The sequence below is a fragment of the Rhinatrema bivittatum genome, chromosome 3 (genome assembly GCF_901001135.1).
Source record: "Rhinatrema bivittatum chromosome 3, aRhiBiv1.1, whole genome shotgun sequence".
Taxonomy (NCBI): Eukaryota; Metazoa; Chordata; class Amphibia; order Gymnophiona; family Rhinatrematidae; genus Rhinatrema; species Rhinatrema bivittatum.
Genome location: NC_042617.1, coordinates 417,485,389 through 417,509,562, shown reverse-complemented (window position 1 = coordinate 417,509,562; position 24,174 = coordinate 417,485,389). Strand labels below are relative to the sequence as shown.

At 42.3% G+C, this 24,174-nt stretch overlaps 1 protein-coding gene across 8 annotated transcripts in view; it reads left to right on the top strand.

The window, feature by feature from the left end:
* Positions 1-24,174, top strand: part of MCPH1 (microcephalin 1) — a 714,835-nt gene that overhangs the window by 663,574 nt on the left and 27,087 nt on the right. For 5 of the 8 annotated variants that reach the window (XM_029595742.1, XM_029595743.1, XM_029595745.1 and 2 more), the window contains one exon: positions 13,175-13,412. The exons of 1 other annotated variant lie outside the window; for it this stretch is intronic. In XM_029595742.1, the coding sequence (XP_029451602.1) occupies positions 13,175-13,412 (238 nt within the window). Of the gene's footprint in view, positions 1-13,174; positions 13,413-24,174 lie in introns of those variants that run through there. 2 more of the 8 variants (XR_003855670.1, XR_003855672.1) reach the window with 2 other exon arrangements.

The following is a 24,174-nucleotide window of genomic DNA, read 5'->3' as shown; positions in this document are numbered from 1 at the left end:
GAACTGTTACTCTGGCCTTGATTCTCGCTATTCATTCGGACTCTCTGTTCTGGCCTCCTGTGACCTCTGGACACTCTGGTTTGGACATCGACTGCGCACCCTTATTCGTGATGGGCACTCCTGTGCACTTCCTCTCTAGGAGACCCTGCGAGGCCCACCTAAGACCAGGTGGCCTGGGTAACCAAGGGCTCAACCTGAGGGAACACCGGGTTGCTATTGGTGAAGCTCCAGCTAGCCTCTGTCGCCTCCTGTGCTCCGCCTCCTGGTGGCAGGCACTCTCCGAGTCCGACTGGAGGGCCGTACCAATCCTGCACCAGGCCAAGGGTCCACCTCCAGCGCAACAGCTATATCACCTGCTGTATCGTCTCTGCTTCTCCAGCTGTGCAAACGGTGAAGCTTGAAGACTGTCTGGGATAAGAGAAAAAAATAACAAAAAAACCCCCTTTTCTGGCCTATTCCCAGGCTGTTTCTGCAGCCAGGCTCCAAAAAAACCCATTTTTTTTCTTCTGTCTCTGTGGCCTCCTGTCGGTGCTCCTGTTTAGAACAGGGATCCACTACTGCCACTATATGTGGTGGTTCAGGCACAGCCACAAGTTCGGAAACAGCTAGGAGTACAAAATGGAGGCTGATTCCACACAAACCAAACTCTTTATTGACAAGCAAAACCAAAAATACAGTGCGAGTCTGCTTACCTCAGCAGTCTCGCAACAATCCAATATATGCAGTTACTGCTAAGGCTCACTTCCTGCCTTCTCTCTGGGGCTATCTCAGCCTTCTGGGCCCTGCCTTCTTATCCAAAGCTGCAGGGATCCTCCCTAGCCCAGAATTCGTAGCTGGATTGCTTGTTAAGAAGGACCGGGCCAGATAGCTGTTTTGAGAGAGTTTTTTATACACTCCCTCACACCCATGGGCATGTGTCCTTAGTGCACAGTGGTGCACAGGCACCACCAACTGACTGGCGGCCTAAAAAGAGAGGTCCTTTCACAGGGCTGGAGCATGTACATCCAAGGGAACGGCAACAGCGAAGAGGAAGAGGTCTGCAAAGTCACCGGTGGGAGAGAAAAGGAACAGGACTGAGAGGCCACCAGAAGCCGATAAGAAGAGCAAGCCTGGGAGGCCGCTGATAGACCCCCATCCCGCCGGCGGCCAAAAAGAGCAGGACCGGGAGGACGCCGGTGGCCGAGAGGAGAAAGGAGCCCAATCTCCTGCTCCTCTAAGTATGCCTGTCCTCTGAAATTCAAACCACATATGGCCAGTAGGTGCTCTGTGCTGATCTCGTGCATCACAAAATCAGCATAGAGGAATTACTAGCCCCTTGAGTTTTGAATACTGCGGGACAGGCACAGGAGGAGCATCTTCCGATGGGGAGTCTGCCTGGAGGTGTGTGGGTGTGAGTGAGAATGGTAGCCTGCCTTCGTGTGGGGGGGGGTGTGTGTGTGTGTGAATGTTAGCCTGCCTTGGGTGTGGGTGTGTGTGTGTGTGAATGTTAGCCTGCCTGGGTATGGGAGTGTGTGCATTTTTGTGAATGGTATCCTGCCTAGGTGTGTGTGTGTGTGTGGGGGGGTTTCTGTATGAATTGTAACCTGCCTGAGGGGGGGGTATGTGTATAATGGTAACCTGCCTGGGGGGTGAATGGGAGCCTGGGTGTGTGTGTGTGTGTGTGTGTGTGTGTGTGTGTGAATGGAGGCCTGCTTGGGGGGAGGGAATGTGAAGGAAGCCTGAAAGAGGGCATGTGAGTGTGAGAATTTGTATGTGAGAGAAAGCATGTGGGAGCCTGCATGTTAGAGTGGAAGCATATGTGTATGTGTGTGATAGTGGCAGTCTGCTTGTGAGAATGAGATCCTGTGTGTCTGTGTACGTATGTATGAGAGTGGGAGTCTGTATGTGAGAGCCTGTGTGTTTGTGTGGGAATATGAAGCTATTTAAGAGAGCATGTAAAAGTGAGAGCCTGTGTGTGTCATTGTGGGAGGATGAGAGAGAGCCTGTGTGTATGTATGTATGGAAGTGGGAACCTGCATGAGAGAGCCTGTGTGTGATAGAGCATGTAAGAGCAAGAGCCTATGTGTGTGTATTTGTGAGAATGGAAGTCTGTATGTAAGAGCAGGCACCACTGAGAACCTGCATGTGAGAGAGAACATAAAGTGGGAGCCTGTGTGTGGGAGTGGGCACCTATGTGTATATGTGAGAGAGCATGCAAGAATGAGATCCTGTGTGAGAGCGCACATGTGTGAGAGAACCTGTGTGTGTGTATGAGGAGGAAGGGAAGAAGTACAGGAGAGAGAAGAAACAGAAAAGTATAAAAGAGACCCTGAAAAAGGAATAAGGAAAATACAGACAAAGGAGAAAAAAAGACCAGGACCAACCGATTAGAAAAATAAGATCAGACAACAATGGTAAAAACAAATAAATAAAAAAGATTATTTTGTCTTTCAGCGATTGGAATATGCCATCTTTGGGATTGTGAATTTCTTATATATTTGTATTTTACTTTTTCTTCAGTATTCCAGAGTTCATAGAGTCTGGTTTGTTGGGCTTTCCATTTCAGTTTTGTTTACATGCTTCTGTTTCTAATTTGTAGTCCATTTTTCTGAATTATGTAAGGGTCTGTCTGTGATGCACATGTGTGACAAAGGTTCAGTATTTTGACTGGCATTTAATTTCTCTATAAGGATTTGTAGCAATCAGCTTGTTCTGTTTGCCCGGTAGGTGGTGTATTAGTGTCTAGGGCTTGGTGTGTCACAGGTACATGCACATACACACACACAGATAAGGTGTATGTGAGGGCCAGAGAGCCTGTGTGTGTGTGAGAGCATTGGCGTTTAGATGAGAGAGGAAGTGTTTGAAAGAACAAATGTTAGTATGTGTAGGTGAATGAGAAAAAAGAGAGAGTTTGTGTGGCCCTACCTCCTCCAGTCTAAGATAATCTCAGGGTGAGTGGAAATCAAAAGATCCCAGGTATGGGGAGCAGGAGATTTTTTTTTAACCATTATTAGTTTTAATTATCTGGTGTAATTTAATGTTTCTATAGTTTGAAATATTTTATTTTTGGGTAGAAATATTAGAACTTTTTTTAATTATTGGGAGGTCGATATTCAGCCGCAGAGTGATTAGTTAAGTTAGCCAGATATAGCTAAGCGGCTAACTCTGAATATTGGCTCTGCCCTCTCCGGAACATCCCCAGCTTATTTGGCTAAATTTGGATATCAACCTCTATATATTTTATTCATCAGATGTTTTGAAATATTTTATTAGTGTTTGATAAATACTAGCACTAATTGATGCACATTTTTTTTATATCTCTTGATTTTATTGCTTGATTTTTGTGAGGAATGATAATGTTTCTGCTTTTGCATTGCTGCACTGCATAATACAGTCGGACTTGTGGTTTCCAGTACAGTTTTTGTTGACACGTTTCTATTTTGTATATGGTGAAGGTTTGTTTGTATTTTAAAGGTCAATTTCTTGTATACTTTGAATTATGGTTCTCATCACTGGTTTTTATGGTAATATTGTCCTCTCTTCCTCATTTCTATTTTGAACAGAAGTTTGCTCTTGATTAATTTCATATGCATATAGAAAGTGCTTTTGAATGTTCTTCCAAAAATATTTTTCCATTCATATATTTTATTGTATCCACTGTTAGGAGACTGGGCAATTTCTTTAAGAGATGGACTTAGCAACCCAATCCTTAAAGGGAAATTTGGCTGTGAGCATAAAATTGATAGATTATTTGCATCAGAGAAAGTAGTGCTTATAAGGTAATATAGGCAGGTGTACTATGTTCTAGGGCATCTAGCATCATCAAATTTTCTGGTGTACCACCAACTTCAGCAGTCACCCTTCGCCCCTGCTCATTCCATCTTTTAAGTCATTTCCTAAGAGGCCATTTATTTAATATCATTTATATTAAATATTGTGTCATTTAGGGGAGCTGCTCTTAGTTCTGTTAACTGGGAGGGAATGCTTGCTTTATCACAGTTATATATGCAGAAAAAGGTTTATAAGAACATAAGAAAATGCCATACTGGGTCAGACCAAGGGTCCATCAAGCCCAGCATCCTGTTTCCAACAGTGGCCAATCCAGGTCACAAGAACCTGGCAAGTACCCAAAAACTAAGTCTATTCTGCTAATGGCAGTGGCTATTCTCTAAGTGAACTTAATAGCAGGTAATGGACTAAACTATAGCACCTGTAGGACAGTAGGAGGACATGATTTGTAGTGATCTTACTGCTAGGCCTGGCGCCTGGCCTGTATCTCATCTTGCGGTCCATGCCAGCCACTCCTGCTCCTGTTTTTTACTTGCATCCCTCACTATCCACCTGTACTCTGGCACTGCAGAGCAGCCATGCATCTTGTCCAAGCCTGCCCCCTTATATGTTCAGGGACTCTAGGGCCGGTAGCGATTCTAATGCTGTGTCCCCATGAATCCCCCACCCTTTTAATAGGGTGGGCTCAGATGGGACACATACTGCCCTTTGTAGCCTTGCCTTCTGCACTGGCCACTCTCTGCCCCACGAGGGTTTGCCCAATCCCCCAGTAGGCCAGTCTACCCTTGTTTGAAACAATCTAAAAATTATTTGCAAGGACCCAAATAAAGATATTTGGAGTGAGCAGAAGACACAGCCCACTTACACTTTCCTTTTTCAGTCTCCTTTCTGTCTCTATTCTTGCCACCAAAGGATTATTATTCCACCTAGATACATGGCTTTTGGCTTCCCAGATCCTCCACTCCTGCTTAGAGGAGGAGCAAATCCATCTGGCCGTCCTTTTGCACACATAGCCCCTATTATTTCCTTTGTGAGGAAAATGTAACTCTTCATTTCCTCCCATAGAAAATAATGGGAAATGGCCCATGCCACACTATTTCCTTTTACTCTAACTTATTCTATTGCAATGAAATTAGCAAAACATCTTAGGAAAGACTTAGAGAAAAATACTGTTTGGAGCTGTTTCATGCTGCTTAAGGGGTTAGTGACTTTGATAATCCATCACATTTTTCTGTTATTTTAACAAACTGTTGTGTCCCCGTTCCCCCCACCCCCCACCCCCCCCTTGGTCCGGGCTATGAATTATTAATATGATTTATCTTTGGGTCCATAGCCTAAGTGGGGGATGAGATAGAGTTCCAGTCACCTCAATACCACAGTTCTGTGCCCTTCCCAAACACCCTCTCACTTGTGGCACTACAGTCCAGATAAAATCATCAATACCAGAATAAAACGGTAATTAACCCTTTTACTCGTATTGTGTAAGTAGACAGTAAAATCAACTAGAACATTAAATGGGAAAAGTACAGTAGTGAAGTATAATATAAGCTTTCAGTTTTCTTATTTTAAATCAAACAATGCAAAAATAACACCGAGTATGGCCTGTTAGCCAGGGCAACCAACATACTCATATGGATTGTAAAAACAAAAACTAAAAGGAAGATCTAATAGAGAAAGGTTGGGGGGGGGGCAAAAGCAGTGAAGTACACAGTTTTCAAAAATTGTCTTTAGCCCTGAGTACTCAAAAAGGGAGAGGGGGAAACATCCCAAGGTCACCAGTTTGTAAAGGGTGCACCCTGTCCCAAACACAAAATGGTAGGGGGGAAAAAACAATTAAGAAAATGAAGTAATCCCTCTTGATGGTGGAGCTGGCTAGATGACAAACCAAATGAGCATTGCAGTGTGTAAAAAGGTGTCTCTTTCCTGGAGAGCTTCCCCAAATGGTTTACTTGGTACTAAAAAGAAAGCTGACCTGGTTTAAGTCTCTTACAGAAAGACCATGGTCCACCAGTTTTTCTTTCCCAGCATCTGCCAGCAATGGTTTATGTTTGACTTTGGCTGAAAGGCTGAAGCAATTAAGGTGAGATACTGAATTTATGACAAAAGGCAAGGAAATAAACCTTCTCCCTCCTCTGCCAAGTTACTCTTTGTGAAAGTTTAAATTACTTAAGTAGGTCTCTTAGGAGGGTGATCCAGCCATGTGCTCCGGGGCCTGCATATCTCGGGAAAGGAAGTCTCTCAGCTTCTGGCTCCTCTGTCCCTTGTTGGGATTTTACATGTAGCTCAGCTATGAAGCAAGAATAGTTATCTGTCTCTCTATTTCCTTACAGCATGGACTTCTGTCTCTCCCATTTAATAATTAGCTCTTCAGGAGAAGAACTGATTGCAGGGCTGCCAGATATGCTCCTCTTCCTGGCTCCAACTCCTCGTCATCCCCACCCTGCACACACAGACAGAGCCAGCCAAATTGCGCCTTTTCTACCTTAAATGGTCTCCCAGCATTCCGTTGACTTCTTTCTCTGCTGGCTATGTAATGCTGTTTTCTGAGCAGGCTAAACAGTACAGCCCTTTTCCCAACTTGTTAACAATATGCGTGTTAGATACCTGTTCTTGCAGAATATTTGTCATTCACAAGAGAGCACACAACGATTTTTGATGTATTTTTATATTCCTTCATTTTGATTGCAGCATGTTGCAGCCTCTGCAGGGTTGAAAACCTTTTTTTTTTTTGACAGGTCTAAAACACATCATTCAAATCCAGATATAACTCAGACCACATTATAAGGCTCCAACACTTGATAAGCTCGTGGAGGTAGGAACCTGGTTTATAGTGGTTTGCTACACTGTTTTTAAAATTAATCTTGGCAAAGAGAGATACCAAACAATCATTAATTTACAATACTTTTCCACACAATACCAATATGTATGTAATAAATAATAAGAAAGCGTACTAACAAGGAACTTTCAAAGAATATTCTTCTACAATGAAAACCATTTATTTTCATTTTATGCCCTTCCACCCCCACCCCCACCATCCTCTTCCCTCCCAATATACATTACTCTTATCACAAACTCTCAATTACCATTAACATTTCACATTAGGATTTTCCCACGTACGGGATAACTTCCTTTCATTCTTTCTTCCTTTCATTGTATTTTCCTTTATATTTAGAGGACAATAGTTCCAACTCAAGTAGTTTTCTCACTTCTACAATCCAAGTACATATTGTAGGCATGGAAACATTGTTCCAATCTCTTAAGATTACTCTCCTACCCATTAGTAAAATCTTCTTAATTACTTTTATTTTGTATCTACCTTCTAGACCCTGAAGCCAGTAAAAAAAAAAAAAAAAGTGCCAAAAGTTACTCCTAGCATATGCGTAATAAAGTCTTTATCATTGGTCCAACAATCATGTATTTTAGGGCATAACACTAATATATTTATTTATTTGGAACTTTTATATACCGACATTCCTGTGCAAAATTACATATCACATCGGTTTACAGTGAAACGATAAAAGCAAATGAATGCATTACATCAAACAAGGGATACGGTAACTGGGATCAAGGTTACAAATAAATACTAAGCTCTTCATGAGAGCAAGAAACTAGAAATGCACAGTATCACATATCCAGGATACATAACAGGGGATCAAAGCTAACTTTGCTAGGAAAAGGAGTCTAGAAGGAACAAAACATATGAAACTGGGTGAGAATGGACAATGGGTAAATTATCCGGGGGATGGGATAAAGGTGGAGACAATAAGCCAAAGAATGAAGACAAATTTACTAACATGGGAGGTAGAAAGATGCATAACCTGCCTGCGAAGTTATGCCTTGTTCAGAGAAAGAAAAGCTAACTAAAAAGCTAGTCCAGTTATTAGAGGGAGAGATGGATGGATCATCTCAATTAAGGAAAAGCTTGAATTAAGCTTAATATATGACATAGATCTCCTCCATTCTCATAAATTCTCCATCACTTATCCAACTTCATTTTATCTATAGTTGTCAACCACACAGGAGTCAAATATGCTTTCATATAAAGATGTGCTCATAATTTTACATACCCCTGGCAGAATTTGTAAGATGTATAACATTTTAAAAAAACATGAGTGATCAGACAAAACACGTCTGTTATTCTTAATGTGTTACAAATTAAATTATTAGGGGTGGACCCAAAAAGCAAGAAGGTATGCGATCTAAAAAAGCCTTTAGGAAAAACAAAAGAGGATTAGACGCCAAAGTCTTTTTCAATCTTTATTGTAATGGAGACTTTTTTTTTTTAAATAACTGCCCGACTGAGGCCGTGTTTCGCTGCTCCTGCAACGGCTGCCTCAGGGGCTTAGACTCTCATTTGAACTCAAAACCATTAGGGGAGCATCAAGCTTGTAATTCAATATCGTTTAAAAATAATCCACAGTGGGAGCGTGTCTTGATTGCTATGAAAAAAATCATAATCTCGTGGACTCCATTCATATAATGGTGCCTTCGCTCCACGAACCGGATATCTGATCTCCACTTCTCTTAAATTTTGAAAAGACTGGCATCTAATCCTCTTTTGTTTTTCCTAACAAATTAAATTACTATGCATCACAAAAAAGCACAATCATTAAACAAACTATAGCAATAAGGGAAATAATAAAATGGTCCTGTTCAAAAGTCCGCATACCCTTGAATGTTTGGGCTAATAAAATACACTCAGGTTGACAAACACAGCTTGAGATGCCTTCTTTGATTATAATTAGTATCTGTGTATAAATAGTCAATGAGTTTATTAGCTCTTGAGAAACCATTGTGTATTTCATCCAGGGCCGCATTGACTTTAGTGGTTACTGAAGCATGGGGAAAGCAAAAGATCTGCAAGCAAAAGCAGTTCAACTTTATAAATCCGGAAAAGGATATAAAAAGATATTCAAAGATTTGAACATGCCAATCCGTACTGTTAAAACTCTGATCAAAAAGTAGAAAATTATGGGTTCTGTTAATACCAAGGTAGACTAAGAAAGATTTCAGATACCACTGCCAAGAAAATTTGTTGGGATGTAAAGAAAAATCCACAAGCAACTTCTACTGAAATACAGGCTTCTCTGAAACAAAGTAGTGTGGGTGTTTCAGCATGCACAATAAGGAGATACTTGAACAAAATGGACTGCATGGCAGAGTTGCCAGAAAAAAATCCATTGCTCACCGCTTACAATATTCCAAACAGTGCCTAGTGAAGCTTCAAAACATCTGGAACAAAATAAATTGGAGTGATGAGACCAAAATTGAACTTTATGGTCACAACTATAAATGCTATAAAGAGAAGCAAACCATCCCTACTGTGAAGCTTGGAGGTGGCTCTCTACTGTTTTGGGGATGTGTGAGCTACAGTGACTCAGAGAATTTAGTCAAAATTGATGGCAGGATGAATACAGCATCTTATCAGAAAATATAGATGGAGAGTTTGCATTCATCAGGTAGGAAGCTATGAATAGGGAGCATTTGGATTTTCCAACATGACAATTATCTGAAACATAAGGCCAAGTTGACCTTTCAGTGGCTGCAGCAGAAGAAAGTGAAGGTCCTGGAGTGACTATCACAGTCTTCTGACCTCAACATCATCGAGCTACTTTATGGAGAACTCAAACATGTAGTTCATACTACAAACAAAGAATTTGCACAATGGTGTTTGTCCTCCCCAATACCATTTTTACAGAACCTCTCCAACAAAATGACAGGATACTCTGGTCAAACAAATTATCTTTTCTATGGTATGAAAATGGTCGCAGCACAAACTTAACAGTAGAACTTAATACATATTGGTAAATATAATATATATAAACACATATCTACTTTTGTAACTAACACCTTTGGGGTTCACATCTCAGTAAAAAAGCAAATGTCAATATAGATTTACTTTTATAATTGTTACCACATCCATTCATATTAGTGCTTTTTCTCACTCCTTTGGAGAGTATTTGGGTTTGTCAGTCAAGTAGCTTACATTACTACATATTACCAGATTTTTTTGTGTATATATATATATCTGTTCTCTCTCTCACACACACACATGAATAGTGGGCTTTCTCATACACCTTCTCTCACACACATGCATACAGGTTCTCTTACAACACACATTCGCACACATGCTCTGTCACACAAATCCTCATACCTCCTCACTTCCTTTTGACACTCATACCACCTTCATCCTTTTCCCTTCCACTCCAGTTCATCTTACCACTACCAGGTTTTACTGCTGGCGGGGAGTGGAACCGCCAGCATGTCGTCATGGTGTGCCACTGCTATGGGACCTTCCCATTGCTGGCTGGGAGTGAGAACCTCTCCAACACATCATCTGCAGTATCCCCGCTGTCATGAGACGTTCCTTCTGCTGGCAGGGAATGGAAACCCTGCCAGCATATCGTCATGTAGTGCCATGGGGGCCTGCCTTCTGCTGGCAGAGAGTGGGAAGGAACCCTGCTAGCATGTCATCCAGCAACGCCGCCCTGCAGATCTTCCTGCCAGCTGGGTGTGGAAACCCTGCTGGCGTTAAGATACCAAATAGCTCTTCTGCAGAGGTATTTTGGGGGTCAGTGACTGCCACCTCAAAATTTGGCTGTCTGAAGCAGCTGCCTCACCTTGCCTCATTATAGAACCACCTATAGAGTAAATTTTCAAAGGAGTTATACGTGTAAATGTAGGAATTTTCAAAAGTCTATTTACTTGCGAAAAACCTTTTGACAATTATCTCCATGCACTCAATGAAGCTATGAGTACATATGATTCCAACGGGGGGATGTGTTTGTATGCATGAGGGACTATGATGGAACTAAAATCGCTTGGAGACAACAGGACCTAAGAGAAGGTTAAAAGAGGAGAGGATGAGGGGAAGAACTTAATGGCAGGTAAAAACAATCTTAGTATAATATAATAAGGAATAGAGGAACTGATGCTAATACATATTAGTAATAAATGTTCATTGCCTCATATCCCAGACTGTAAAATTATGCCCACATATATCTAAGTTTTTTCATATGTTGGTTAAAGCACCAATTTGTACAGGAATAGAACAATTCTTCTGAGCCATTTTTGCAAGGCACGGGAAGTGCCTGTTTAATTTTTACATAAGCCTTATAAAATTATCTTAAAAAGTTTATACTTTGATTATGCCTAATTTATAAAATTCTGTAAGTATGCAGGATACACTAAGCTTTGAGACTTGAATTGGAATTTGAGACTAAAACCAACCAATTTTGTGATTCTTACTCTCATAAGTTTGCAAAACATGCCTCTTAAATGTTGACTGTCCAGCATAGACTTTATTCATGTGTGACAGTGGGACTCTGTTTCCCTCTCTAAACCTGTGTGGGACTAGGCATGGGGCCTGGTCCACCTTAAATACCATGGAGGGAAAGAGCTCTGTGGGCGGGACCCAGCTGGGGCTGGGATAAGAGTACAAGCCAGTTCTGTCCAGGAGGCCCCTATGCCTCCAGGAGGAAGGCAGCTCCTGCAAAGCGCTCTATCCAACCCAGAAGGGAGTAAAGGTACACTGACCTGAAGCAAGGCAGTCTACAGTCCCTGTGTGTTTAAATGACTACTGCTAAGGTAGGAAGTCCATTGTGAAGTATTGTGTTTGTCTAATAAAGTTTTATCTGTATCAGAAAGGCGTCAGTGTGGCTTTCTGTATCCAGCCAGGGAAACGCCACTCGGTCTCCCACATCTTGCTTGCTTTGAAATCTTTTTATGGTTGTTCTATAACCTGAGTTCAAGAGTTAGAAAATTGTCCAGCACAAAATTATTTGCAGATTTAGGCAAATAAAAATATTCATAACCTATATTTTGAAAAAGCAAATGAGAAGCCCTGCATATCTCAGTGAAATTAATAAACTGCTTTCATGTGGGATAATAGAATTTTCTCACTCTCAAGTGCATAATACATTATTAGTTTAATTATAGCATGCATGAACCTCATTATCCCTTTTCAGAAATGTGAAATGACTCTGCTGACATCATCAACATCTATAATAAGGTTACAACCTGGATGGACCAGTTTGTTCTTTTTCTGCCATCTTTACTATGTTACTATGTTCAAGCAAACAGTGAAAATGTAACTTTGAACTGTTTTCTGCTTGATCAATCAATTAAATCCAGTGCTATTAATTCAGATTTAAAACATGTTGAAAGATGAAATTACCATTTACCTATTTGGGATTTCAAACTTCCTGTGTTTGCACTGTTTTTATGGTTTTTACAATATTTTGGCATCAGCAGTCCGCCACCTCTCCCTTCTCTGTCTATTTTAGTACTAACTTCAGATCAGGGTGCTGGGAAAAACACCTGACATTAAAATGCCTACAATTGAGAAATACTTGCCTATAAAAAATGTAGTTGTGAGTATAAAATCTGGTATTACATAAATTATCCTTAAATTAAAATTTAATGGACAAGGTCAACCATATGAGCCAACTGTGTACTTCACTGTGAAGTGGCTCCTGCTGTCTAGACTAGCCAGTTCTCAATGTGCAACTAAAGTACCTATTACAGGCCCTAGGAAAAAGAATTGAGCCAAGTGCTACTATTAGAGTTACGTCAAGTGTTTAGCTCAAGGGTGGCCAGCCATGGTAGTTGAGAGCACTGCCTCCATTGTATGCAAATCTGTCTCATGCATATTCATTATGGATATTCTGAAAACCAGGCCTGTTTGTGGCTCTTGAGGACTGAAGATGGCCAGCCTTTGGTTAGCCTCGAGGATGGAAGATGGCCAGGCTTGGGTTAGCCAAAAGCACTATCAAAGAAAGCTCTAAAGAGAGTTGCACCTCTGATTCCTAACTAGAGAAAGTGACTGCTACTCTGAGAATAGATGTGGTTGAATAAAATAAAAACAGTATGATGATTTTCTGAGGAATACCAAAAGGAAGATATAAGGCAAGAGCTCCTATAATAATAAAAATTAATGGATTGTAGTTATCCTCTCCTATATATAGTATAAAAGGTAGTTTGTGTGTAGATTATATTTGTATGTCTTGTTGCAGCAAATGTGCGCATGTGTGAGTCATGAAAAAGCAATATGCTTAGAGGCAATAGACAGAATGAGTGATGCGCATTGTAATGTCCATGCGCGAATAGACATATCCTTTTTCAGCCACTCACTGTGCATGCCCTTGCCTCCATGGTTGGCCTGGGCTACAGCAGTCAGCGGGATACTAGCCTGATCAATTCCTGACAGGACAGTGAAACAGGGAATGTCACTGAGGAGAGGCACAGTTCGCTATGCCAGAAGTAGGGATACTTCAGGCTGTGGTGTCTATGTGCAGAGGCTGTGCCTGCCATTCAGGTTCTTTCATCTAGTAAATATGTATAAAACAGAGCACAGATGCAGTTTGTTTTATTTTGTTCTCAATTTCTTTTCTTTATTTGAAAACAGATTTGCAGATTGCAACGCCATCTATCAGCGGGGGAATTTCGGCATGACCTGTTTTCAAATCAGCTTGCTATGTTTATATCCTTGAGCAGTGAACCACCTTGTCACAGTCTTACAGAACTTGTGCAGCTATGTGGTGGAAAAGTGTGCAAAACAGTGCGACATGCAAAAGTCTATATCGGAGACTGCACAGGAAAGAAGCATCCTGAAATAAAGTATTTATCAGAAAAATGGATACTAGGTAAGAAAATTCCTTTCACTCAAAAATATCAGAGCAAGTATAACTAATGTAGAATAGGGTTTCCAGAACCTGTCCTGATGATTCCAAAACCAGTCAGATTCTCAGGATATCCATAATGAATATTCATTAGATAAATTTGTGCAAGTTTTATCTTATGCATGCTATTAGTAGATATTCTGAAAACCCAACTGGTTTTTGAGGGTCCTAGGACTGGTTTGGGAAACCCTATAAGTGATGACTGGCTCCAGATTATTGAAACAGGTTTACAGAGCCTTTTACCTCTAGATCAGCGATTCAAATCTACTCAGGCTGATAGTGACCAAAATGTCATTACCTTCTGAAGTGAGTTTGTGCTCTCAATCCTGTTCTCATAGAACAGATGTCCATATTACTTACCAAACACAATCACAGTTTGTTACAAATTGGCATCGTTGCTGGCAGTCACAGCAGAAACCAAAGACTTCACGAACATGGAGAATGAATTACATTCTCACCCTTTGAGATGTTTCTTTCAGAGCAGGGCTGAAAGACACATTGGCAGAACAGTGTGAGAAAGTTTCCCCCACCATTGCCCTTGCAGTACCCATTCTGGAGAAGAAACCTAGTGGTAAGAATAGTAGGGTGAGAACCAGGGAAGCCAGTGATCAAATCCAGTTGATGCTTCTTGTGATCTTATGCAAATTGCTTCACCCTCCCTTACCTCAAATAGCAACTTAGATTATAAGCCCTCTGGGAACAAAGGAAAATGTACTGTACCTGAATGTAACTCGCCTTGCACTACCAATCAAAAGGCGTAAGATAAATATAAATACATAAAGTAAATGGGAGACTTGTTTTCAGTCCTGTCGAGCCAGCAGATGTCAAATACACTCAATGCATTATAAAAATTAAAAGTGAAAAGCTTGTCAGACATGCTGTTTATACAACAGTGTTAGCTGTTTCAACTTTTTGTATATGTGATACTAGTTAGGTTTAACTATGTGGTGCTGTGTTCAATATGGGGAACTTTCCAGGGAGGTATAAATCAGATAGTGACTGACAAGAGGGTTCGTTCCTTAAAAGTATAAAGGATGTTCCCATGAGGCATAGGGAGGAGAACTTGAGGAGTGTGGAATTTGTGTTTTGCTGGGAGCCAGGTAGGGCAGCAAGCAGCTGTAGCCTTTCTTGGAGTTCCAGTTTTTGGTAAATGGGAAAAAAAACGGATTGGTTCTCCAAGTGGCAAGAGTCTACTCAAGAACTTCAGACTGTCGGAAGCTAGACCATAGGCAGCCAAGCTATGAGTATGCTAAGGATTTTCAAGAAGTCGTCTAGTTTTTACCCTGCAGCTAAGTAGAAAAAAGCTTTTCAGTAGATGTAGGCCAACATAAGTGGTCTGCACAAGTGATGGAGATTTTTTAAGGGAACTGTAAGCTATTTCTGATTTTTGAAGTATGATTTTGTCTTTATAATTTTTCTTGTATCTACTGGAACTTTGATTTTTTGCAATAAACTTTCCTGTATTTTGGAACACATCTTTTGGAGTGGACTGGTTTATTTTGTGGTCTTACTTGTAGGCTCATCAGCCATGTTAACTAGCTTTAGAGAATGTTTCCTATAATATCATTCATAAGCAAGTGTAATTCTGATAAATGTATCTGCTCCAGAATACAATTTGAATTTCACTGGCCTACCTGCAATTTAGAGTCTTGTATCATGCTGGCTCCTGATCTGACACTAACTTATTCACAGTCAGCTTGTCATTGGCTATTTCTCTTGTTATAGAAGCTAGAAACCAAGGTTTCTTAATTTCCTATCTGACTACTTACACCTGCTTAGTGCAGCACACTGCTGCAAAGTGGCCAGCTTTCTGGCACTTACTGCATTTTCTACTTCAGAGTGGTCATGCATTGGTGGACAAGTGATCTTTGCCACATTTCCTCATTTTTCCTCAGGGAGTAAGGTCTCTGGGTACTTGCAATGTATTTCAGCTTGTTCTGGTTTGCTTCCTGTTCTGAAGCATATTTTTGCCATGTAGCACCTCCTCTGTGTGTTTGGATCCTAATTCAGTGATTCAACTCGTTCAAAGTGTGTAGTCGTCTTAACGTCGAGACCGCTGATGCACGGCACACTCACCTCCACTCCCCCTCCCAGCCAGAACCTGCTAAGACTTAACTAGAAATATGAGGCGCAGGCTTTACGTGGTTGAAGAGGCAGGCCACAGCTTTACTGTAGTATTTCAATTCAAAACTGGAACTAATAAAATGGGATGCACGAGTCACTAATCATATCTGTATATATATCCAGTAGTCCCGGGTGCCTTCCGCCATGTCTCCTAGCAAGGTGGCCCCTTTGTCCGACTCCCACTGTGCTCTTACTAGCAAGGGGACCCCGGTCCAGGCCTACCACATCCGGCCCCAACTCGTGCACCCGCCTAAAGCTGCGACATGTGGCGTCACAGCTGTACACTACAACAATTAACAAAACAAAGGAGTGAGCAATTATAAATGCTGAAGCAAACTAACAATGCAAGTGGAACAAGTTAACAATTATTACTGTTCTTAATACATATATATCTTTGGCTGCCGGGGGTGGGTGGGTGGGGTCGCTTGCCGTCAGGTGAAAAGGCAGGATGGCGGCGACAGCACTCACTTTTATCGGTGCTGTGATGCGCTCTCGGGCGCACGTCGCAGGCCGATGCTGTCATGCGTGCGTCGGCCAGGCATGCGCGCTCACAAGGAGCCCACGCCCAACCTGCCCTGGAAGACCTGCATGTGGAGGGACTGGTGAGGGCGCCCTGTCCCCAGCGGCATTGCCGTTAGGGGTGGGGCTAAGTGCACGGGGCGCGAGCCCTTGTATTGATGTCGAGACCGCTGATGCACAGCACACTCACCTCCACTCACCCTCCCAGCTAGAACCTGCTAAGACTTAACTAGAAATATGAGGCGCAGGCTTTACGTGGTTGAAGAGGCCGCAACTTTATTGTAGTTTTAACAATTCAAAATTGGAACTAATAAAATGGGATGCACGAGTCACTAATCATATGTTTGTTTGTTTATTTATTTAAAATCTTTTCTATACCGTTGTTAAGTTATGTACCATCACAACGGTTTACAGCAAGGCATAAATGCTAATGTTACATTAATGACATTGAGTAGTACATTATCAAAAATTACAAAAGTCCCATTAGGGTTTCGGTTACATAAAATTTCAATATAAAGACTATTTGATGATTGACCTCATGTTATGTCCATTTGATACATGTATCCTTGTTAATTTACATGTTGATCTTTCTTGTTTATCTAACGTTAAAAGTGCATCTTAACATTAAATCACATAGAGTCTTGGTGCCGAGTGTTGATGTTATATTGCCTGCTTTATTTACTTTCTTTTTCTCTGTTTTCTTTATAAAATGCCTGTTTGAATAGCCAGGTTTTTAAACTTCCTTTAAATAGTTTGAAGTTTCTCTGCAATCTTATCGCAAGCGGCATTGTGTTCCATAGTATCGGGCCAGCCAGTGACAATGCTCGCTCTCTGACCTGGGTCAGTCTTGCTGTTTTAACAGAGGGAACAGTTAGTAGTGCTTTGTTAGCCGATCTTAGGTTTCTATGTGGCATATGTATGCGCAGAGCTGTGTTAAGCCACTCGGCTTTATCATCATGGATTAATTTATGTATTGTGCATAGTGCTTTATATTGTATTCTTTGTTCTATGGGTAGCCAGTGTAGTTCAACTAGCGTTTCAGTAATGTGATCCCTTTTTCTTTTACCAATAAGTATTCTTGTGGCCGAATTCTGAAGTATTTGGAGTGGTCTTATGGTTGTGTATGGTAGACCCAAAAACAGGGCATTGCAGTAGTCTGTGCTTGCAAATATTAGAGCCTGCAGTACTGTTCAAAAATTATCTCGTGTTAATAAAGGTTTCAACTTCCTTAGAACCATTAGTTTTGCATATCCTTCTTTTACTTTTAGTGACACGTGTTGTTTAAGGCTGAGTTCTGCATCTATTATTACTCTAAGGTTCCATACCTTCTCTGCTAATTCGATCTTGTGATTATTTTTTAGCGTTATAGGGGTTTGTATTAGTTCCAAATTATTTTGTTCTAAGTGTAAGAATTCAGTTTTTTCAATATTAATGACTAGTTCCATTTGATTTAATAGCTGCTTAATAATGTCCAGGTAGATGTTAGCTAGGTTTAATGCTTTTTCGATGGTGTCTTCAATTGGTAAAATGAGTTGTATGTTGTCAGCATAAATGAAATGTATGATTCCGAGGCCTGCGAGTCCCAGATGCCTCCTGCCGTGTCTCCTAGCAAGGTGGCCCCTTCGTCTGGCCCCCCACCATGCTCTTACTAGCAAGGGGGCCCCCGGTCCAGGCCTACCAAATCCGGCTCTGTCTCGTGTACCCGCCACCAGCATGAGATAGTAACACTTGCCTCATGCCCCCCCAAAGCTTTGGCCTTCTCAACCAAACAAGAATTCAGTGGCCGCCTGGATAGAGTTATTAAAAAGGTCATTGCCGATGTCTGATAGGTGTATACGATCAGGCCTGTATAACACTTCACACATGTTGGCCCAGTCGTGGCGTATGTATCACCCTCCCAACCTGGTGGCCCAACGCCCGGCTTGCTGGTTTATCTTTTTGCGACCTCTTTTCCATAGCCTATTATCCAGGCATTGCAGCCGCATCATGCACGAATTGGAAAACCTGGAAACCAGTTTGCTCCAATCATGTTTTATGCGTCTTATTAATTCAATGCACGACATAGCTCCCAGGTCGTTGCCCCTGAGGTGAATGATGACTGCATCTGGTTCAGCCAGTGTGTCTTTCTTGTGCTGCATTATTGGGAGAAGCTGATTCTAGGTCATCCCTTTATGATCCATCCATATGATGTGAATGTTTTTTGTTGCAAGACTCAAGTGAGTCCCTTAGGAGCGAACCCGCACCCTCCTGGCTGCCCAGTGAACAAAGGAATGTCCGATAATCCAGACAAACCTTTGCCGTTGTGGTGGCTCTGTAAAAGATGTCCATACATGAGGTTATGTCTTCACACGATGCTTGGCCTGATATACATGTAAACAGCATCAGACTTCCATCTCCCAATTTTTTGGATGGTGTCTATGTTTAAGCCTGCTTGCGCTGCGCTGGTGGCTGTGCCTATCCTGAACGAGTGGGTCCGAATTCCTTAGGGTTGTGTCCTATTTCTTTGATTGCCAAGTTGAGGACTGCCGCAAATTGATATCTGGTAAGTGGGGAATGATCGTGATGGATCAGCAAGTGTGTACCGCCCGATGGGCGGGCTAGTAGATAAGTCTTTAAGTTTTGGACGGGGCATGTCAACAAGGTATTGGTCCTTCTTAAGCACAATTTGGTGCCTTTTGCAGCTTGGTCGGTTTTTGACCTCTGTATGGTTATTTGGGCTACTTGTTCTGATACTGTAATGTTCCGCAATAATATGCCCTCGGAACCCACTTTCCGTTTTGATGCAGCCACCATCTCGCTAATTCGCAGTGCTCAAAAAAAAAAAAAAAGCGAGCAAAAATGTGGTCCTAAATAATTTAACCTCAAATTGGGATTTACATACTGATGGTAACACCAACCACAGCTGGGTGAACAGCTCGTGTGTGTTTGGTCCTGATTTCCTGGCCCATCCCGCCAGTATTTTCTTAACAAGGAAATTTCTAGATGGGTCACCCCCAACCTCTTGCTTTCAAGAAAAAGGCGAAGCCAGCTAGCTGGTTTGTCACCACGCCCCTTGATTTACCGCTCTCTGTAGTGTCTACTATAAATTTGACAATTAAATCTTGGTGAGCGGGTCCTGCATTCCAACCTCTCTCCTTCAGGAATTTAGACACACTGTCGTACGACTGATCGCTTCAGGAGGTCCCTCGTGGCATCATTTCAATGCTCCACAATCTCTTGGGTATCACTGTGCCTTCCTTGTCGGCTCCGTGAACCTGTTTTCGAAACAAATTCCATTTAGCTCTTGACAAGGCATCAGCAATGCTATTATGCACACCCGGGACATGACGCGCCCTTATGGTCATGGTTAATGGCAAACTGGTTAATATCACTTCCCTAAGCAACTCGGCCACTCTCTGACATCTGCCTGATTGTTTGTTGAGTACTTGCACTACGGACATATTGTCGCACCAAAAGATTATATGTTTATTACACAACTTATTTCCCCATATGACAAGTGCAACCAGAATAGGAAAAAGCTCTAGGAAAGTGATGTTGCACGTTAAACCATTTTGTACCCATGCCTGAGGCCACTGCTCTGCCGCCCAGGAGCCCTGCCAGTATTTGCCAAAACCCCATCCTCTGGATGCATCTGAGTAAATACCGAGGTCCCTGTTTGAGGTAAGGGGGTCCTGCCACATAGATGTTCCATTGAACTTGTCAAGGAAAGATGACCATAATGACAAATCCTCCTTCATTACCTGCGTGACTCTGATGCGATGCTTTGGACGGGAAACGCCAATCGTGCTTGCGGTTAACCTCCTCAGGAAAGCTCTGCCCATGAGTATAACTCGACATGCGAAGTTCAGGATGCCTGTTAGTGACTGAACATCAACAAACGCCATCTTCCTTGCTGTCATCACCTGCTTCAGCCTGCTCTGTATGTCGCAAAGTTTTTCTTGTGGTAATCGGGACTCCATCTTCTTGGAGTCAAGTTCAATACCCACGAATTTGATTGCAGTGCTGGGCTCTTCTGTCTTGTCGTGTGCTATGGGGACTCCAAACTCAGATGCTAGTGCATGGAATGTACTTAGCAGCCTATAGTAAGCCGTGGAGTTCTTAGGGCCAACGAAGAGGAAATCGTCAAGGTAGTGCATGATGTTGTTCAGCCCTGCTTGTTGCGCCATCGCCCAATAGAGGAATGAACTGAATGCTTCGAAACTTGCGCATGATACCTCACACCCCATTGGCATACTTTTATCAAAGTAATACTCTCATTTGAAGCAAAATCCAAATAAGGGGAAACTGTCGGGATGCACCGGGAGAAGCCAGAATGCTGATTCGATGTCTGCTTTTGCCATGAGAACATCTTTTCCGCATCTCCACAAAATGTCTATGGCGCTGTCGAATGAAGCATATTGCACTGCGCATTCTTCATCTGGCAAGTGGTCGTTGACTGAGGCGCCGTAAGGATATGATAGGTTTTGAATCGGCCTGTATTTTCCAGGCTCCTTTTTTGGGATGATGGCCAACTGAGATATCATCATTCTACTCAAAGGTGGGGATTGGAAAGGTCCGGCTATTCTGCCTCTTGCTATTTCTTTGTCAATTTTCTTTTGGATGAGTGCTTCGTGTTTTGTCGCAGAGGTCACATTATCTGTCTGTGTTTCCCCAATGCTTCCTTGAAATGGCATCTTGAAACAGACGTGGAATCCCTCTATCAGCTTTGCTGCCTGTTTTCTGTGCGGGTAATGATTTAGCCAAATGAGCATGGCTTTGATGTTGATTGGGGATGGCACTTTGGTGAATATGCTTTTGTCACTTCGCCTTGGGATTACTCCCCGTGTTTGCCTTCTTATTGCACTTGATGGCTGGATGCAGTGCCGAGCAAATCAAGCATATGTGCTCGAATTTGCAGTCTTGGAAAGAACGTGACGATTTGTTATACCTTCAGCACGAGCCATTGTTGTTGCTATGCGCTGATTGTCCTGTCTGTCATCAGGTCCCAAATTGTAGGTGCCTGGGATTTTTCCAGCCATGGCGATGAACCCTTGCAGGTGAGCTTGAGGTTGATTGCTTGAAGAGCAGAGAAAGTGGTGTAGAAAAGCTGCTTCAGGAACAGAGAGAAACGTTAGGTAAATACAGGAAGCTCTGAAGTGGTCTGGGAATTTGGGAGATGCAATAGTAAGACTCCCAGGACAGCAGACGAGAGAAGGGTTCCAGAAAAGGGAGATAATGTAGGCATATGTTGCTACTTAGGTAGGGAAAAGATTGGATTTTGAATACCTGTTTTATGAGACAAAGTACAAATACTCCAACAACATCTAACAGAATACACTGGCATAACATACCCTGAGAAGATAAGGACTCTGAAAATATAAGTCCTAGTCTATTTTACTAGAAAGGTTCTTAGAGTTTAGGGGCCAGTGAAGGCCCCTAAACTCTAAGAACCTTTTTATTTAAATGGTCTCTTTTCTTATCTTTGAAAGAAAAATACAACATTTTAGAGAGAAATTGTAACTCTTGATATCTGAAATAGGATATGTGAATGAGCAAAGCCCCAAGAGTTGGATCCTAACAGAAAAGGAAGGGGTAACATTGCCACAACTGAAACAATTTGCTGGGAATCTGCTTGACACTCGAGATGGATTTGTTTTTAGCAGTCCTGAACAACAAGGTACTAACAAGGTCTCCAGCTCTAGGAGGCGATCAAGAGGCAGATTAGATGCAGATGCCATCTTCGTTCTTTGGTTGACAAGTCTTCTGTGTGCATATTGTCTAATACTTCAGGAGCAAGGACTTTGGTAAAACTCAGCAAAGACCAAGAAACTATGTTACTTGTATCTCCCTTTTGCACAAGACAGATTTAATTTTTAGAATGTAAGAATATCTGAAACGTCGTCCTCATGTTTATCACCACCTCCCCAAAAATCTTTGCTCCCTTGGATCTCAGCACAAACAGCCATAGGGATCAAGAGTGCAAGTGGAGTGATGAGCAGGTTCTCTGCTCTTCTGTTTAGCAGTTAATGAGGGTGATTGTTCCATCTGCAGACACTTTGTTCTCACCAGGCTCAGAGTACAATGGAGAAGCAGCAGTACAGTGTGCAGGATTGCCTAATTTTTAGGCTGATGCAATAACCTGTGCGCTGAATGCACTTTATTTCATCGGCCTGTTTGTGCTCTAAGTTCTGGAAAATGTCCAACCCCATGTCTTGCTGTATTAGATTTTTTTTCTGTTGTGTTTAGAAGTAAATGCACAGAGAAGGGCAACCAAAATGATAAAGGGAATGGAACAGCTCCCCTATGAGGAAAGGCTAAAGAGGTTAGGGCTGTTTTCAGCTTGGAGAAGAGACGGCTGAGGGGGGATATGATAGAGGTCTATAAAATCATGAGAGGTCTTGAACGAGTAGATGTGAATGTGTTATTTACACTTTCAGATAATAGAAGGACCAGGGGGTATGCCATGAAATTAGCAAGTAGTACATTTAAGACTAATCGGAGAAAATTCTTTTTCACTCAACGCACAATTAAGCTTTGGAATTTGTTGCCAGAGGATGTGGTTAGTGCAGTTAGTGTAGCTGGGTTCAAAAAAGGTTTGGATAAGTTCTTGCAGGAGAAGTCCATTAACTGCTATTAATCAAGTTTACTTAGCTAATAACCACTGCTATTAATTGCATCAGTAGCATGGGATCTTCTTGGTGTTTGTGTACTTGCCAAGTTCTTGTGACCTGGTTTGGCCTCTGTTGGAAACAGGATGCAGGGCTTGATGGACCCTTGGTCTGACCCAGCATGGCAATTTCTTATGCATGTGTGTTTAGTTGACTTGGTCTGGCTTATAACCGCATGCTGCTTGTTGCGTCCTGCACCTTGCTTCTCATGTGCCTGAGCCATAAGTTGACGTCTTGTGTTCCTGAAGACATGAAGTGGTTCTCTTCCAATTTGTCCCTGAAACGCTAGTCATAATTAAGCCATGCCCATTCTTTGTATTCTCTGTATGCGAACCCCCCCCCCCCCCCCGAGCTTGCGGAACAGTCAGGTAAAGTGGCCATATTTTCGCTACTGCTGCCTCGGATATGGAGGATCCCAGTTGTGACTTAATCTTGTGACACTGGCTTACCCTTGTACTTGAGGCACTGGCTGTTCTTGTTCTGGCATGGGGGGTGGGTTCATTGTCTCCACTCTGTTCTTACTCCCTGCTTCGGTGGATTCAGTGCACTTGCATGTCATTCTCTGTTGCTTTTGCCTGCCAGCAGGCTGCTGTGAGCGTGGCCTGACCGTTGGTGCCTTGCTTGTCTGTGGTGCCCTTCCCTTGGCTTTTTTCAGGACGGTGGCTATGCTGACAGAATGACCTTCCCTTTATCTGGATCCCAACTAGCGTGAAAAAAGGGGAACTCCTTGGCCAGCACTTATTCCCTCCTCTAAATGCTTGGATTTTTTTTTTTTACTTACAAGGGGAATATAGGGGGGGCCTTTGAGCTCAAGAGCTCCAGCCCCTTCCTGGCCTAGCCACTAGCACCTGCAACCTCAGCTCTTTAAGTTGAGCCCTCAAAGGACCGTTTGGTTTTTATATATATATATATATATATATATATATATATATATATATATATATATGCAAAACCAGGTGGGTGCTTAAGTCTCTAAACAGAGAGTCCGGGGGGGGGGGGGGGGGGGCTGCCGCTGGGTGCCGTGCAAGATCCTTCAAACTTTTTTTTTTTAAACGCGGCCTCTGAATGAGGCTTTATCCCCTTCCCCTTCCCATTAGCTTAAAATGTCTTCCCCTTCCTCTTAACTTCCCCATCCCCTTCCCTTTAGCTTAAAATGTAAAGCATTTTAAGCTAAGTTCTTGTTTCAGTGTAAACCGATGTGATATTCACAGAGTATGTCGGTATATAAAATCATTAAATAAATAAATAACTTCCCTTGCCGATCGCGGCATTTGTGCGTTGTTGCGCACTGCCCCACCCCTCAATCTTTTACTTGGTGCTCTGGTCCAGTCGCGTGGTCGCTTGCTGTCGTGCCAGGTGAAAAGGGAGGATGGCGGCGACAGCACTCGCTTTTATCGGCGCTGCGTCACAAGCCGATGATGTCACGCATGGTTTGG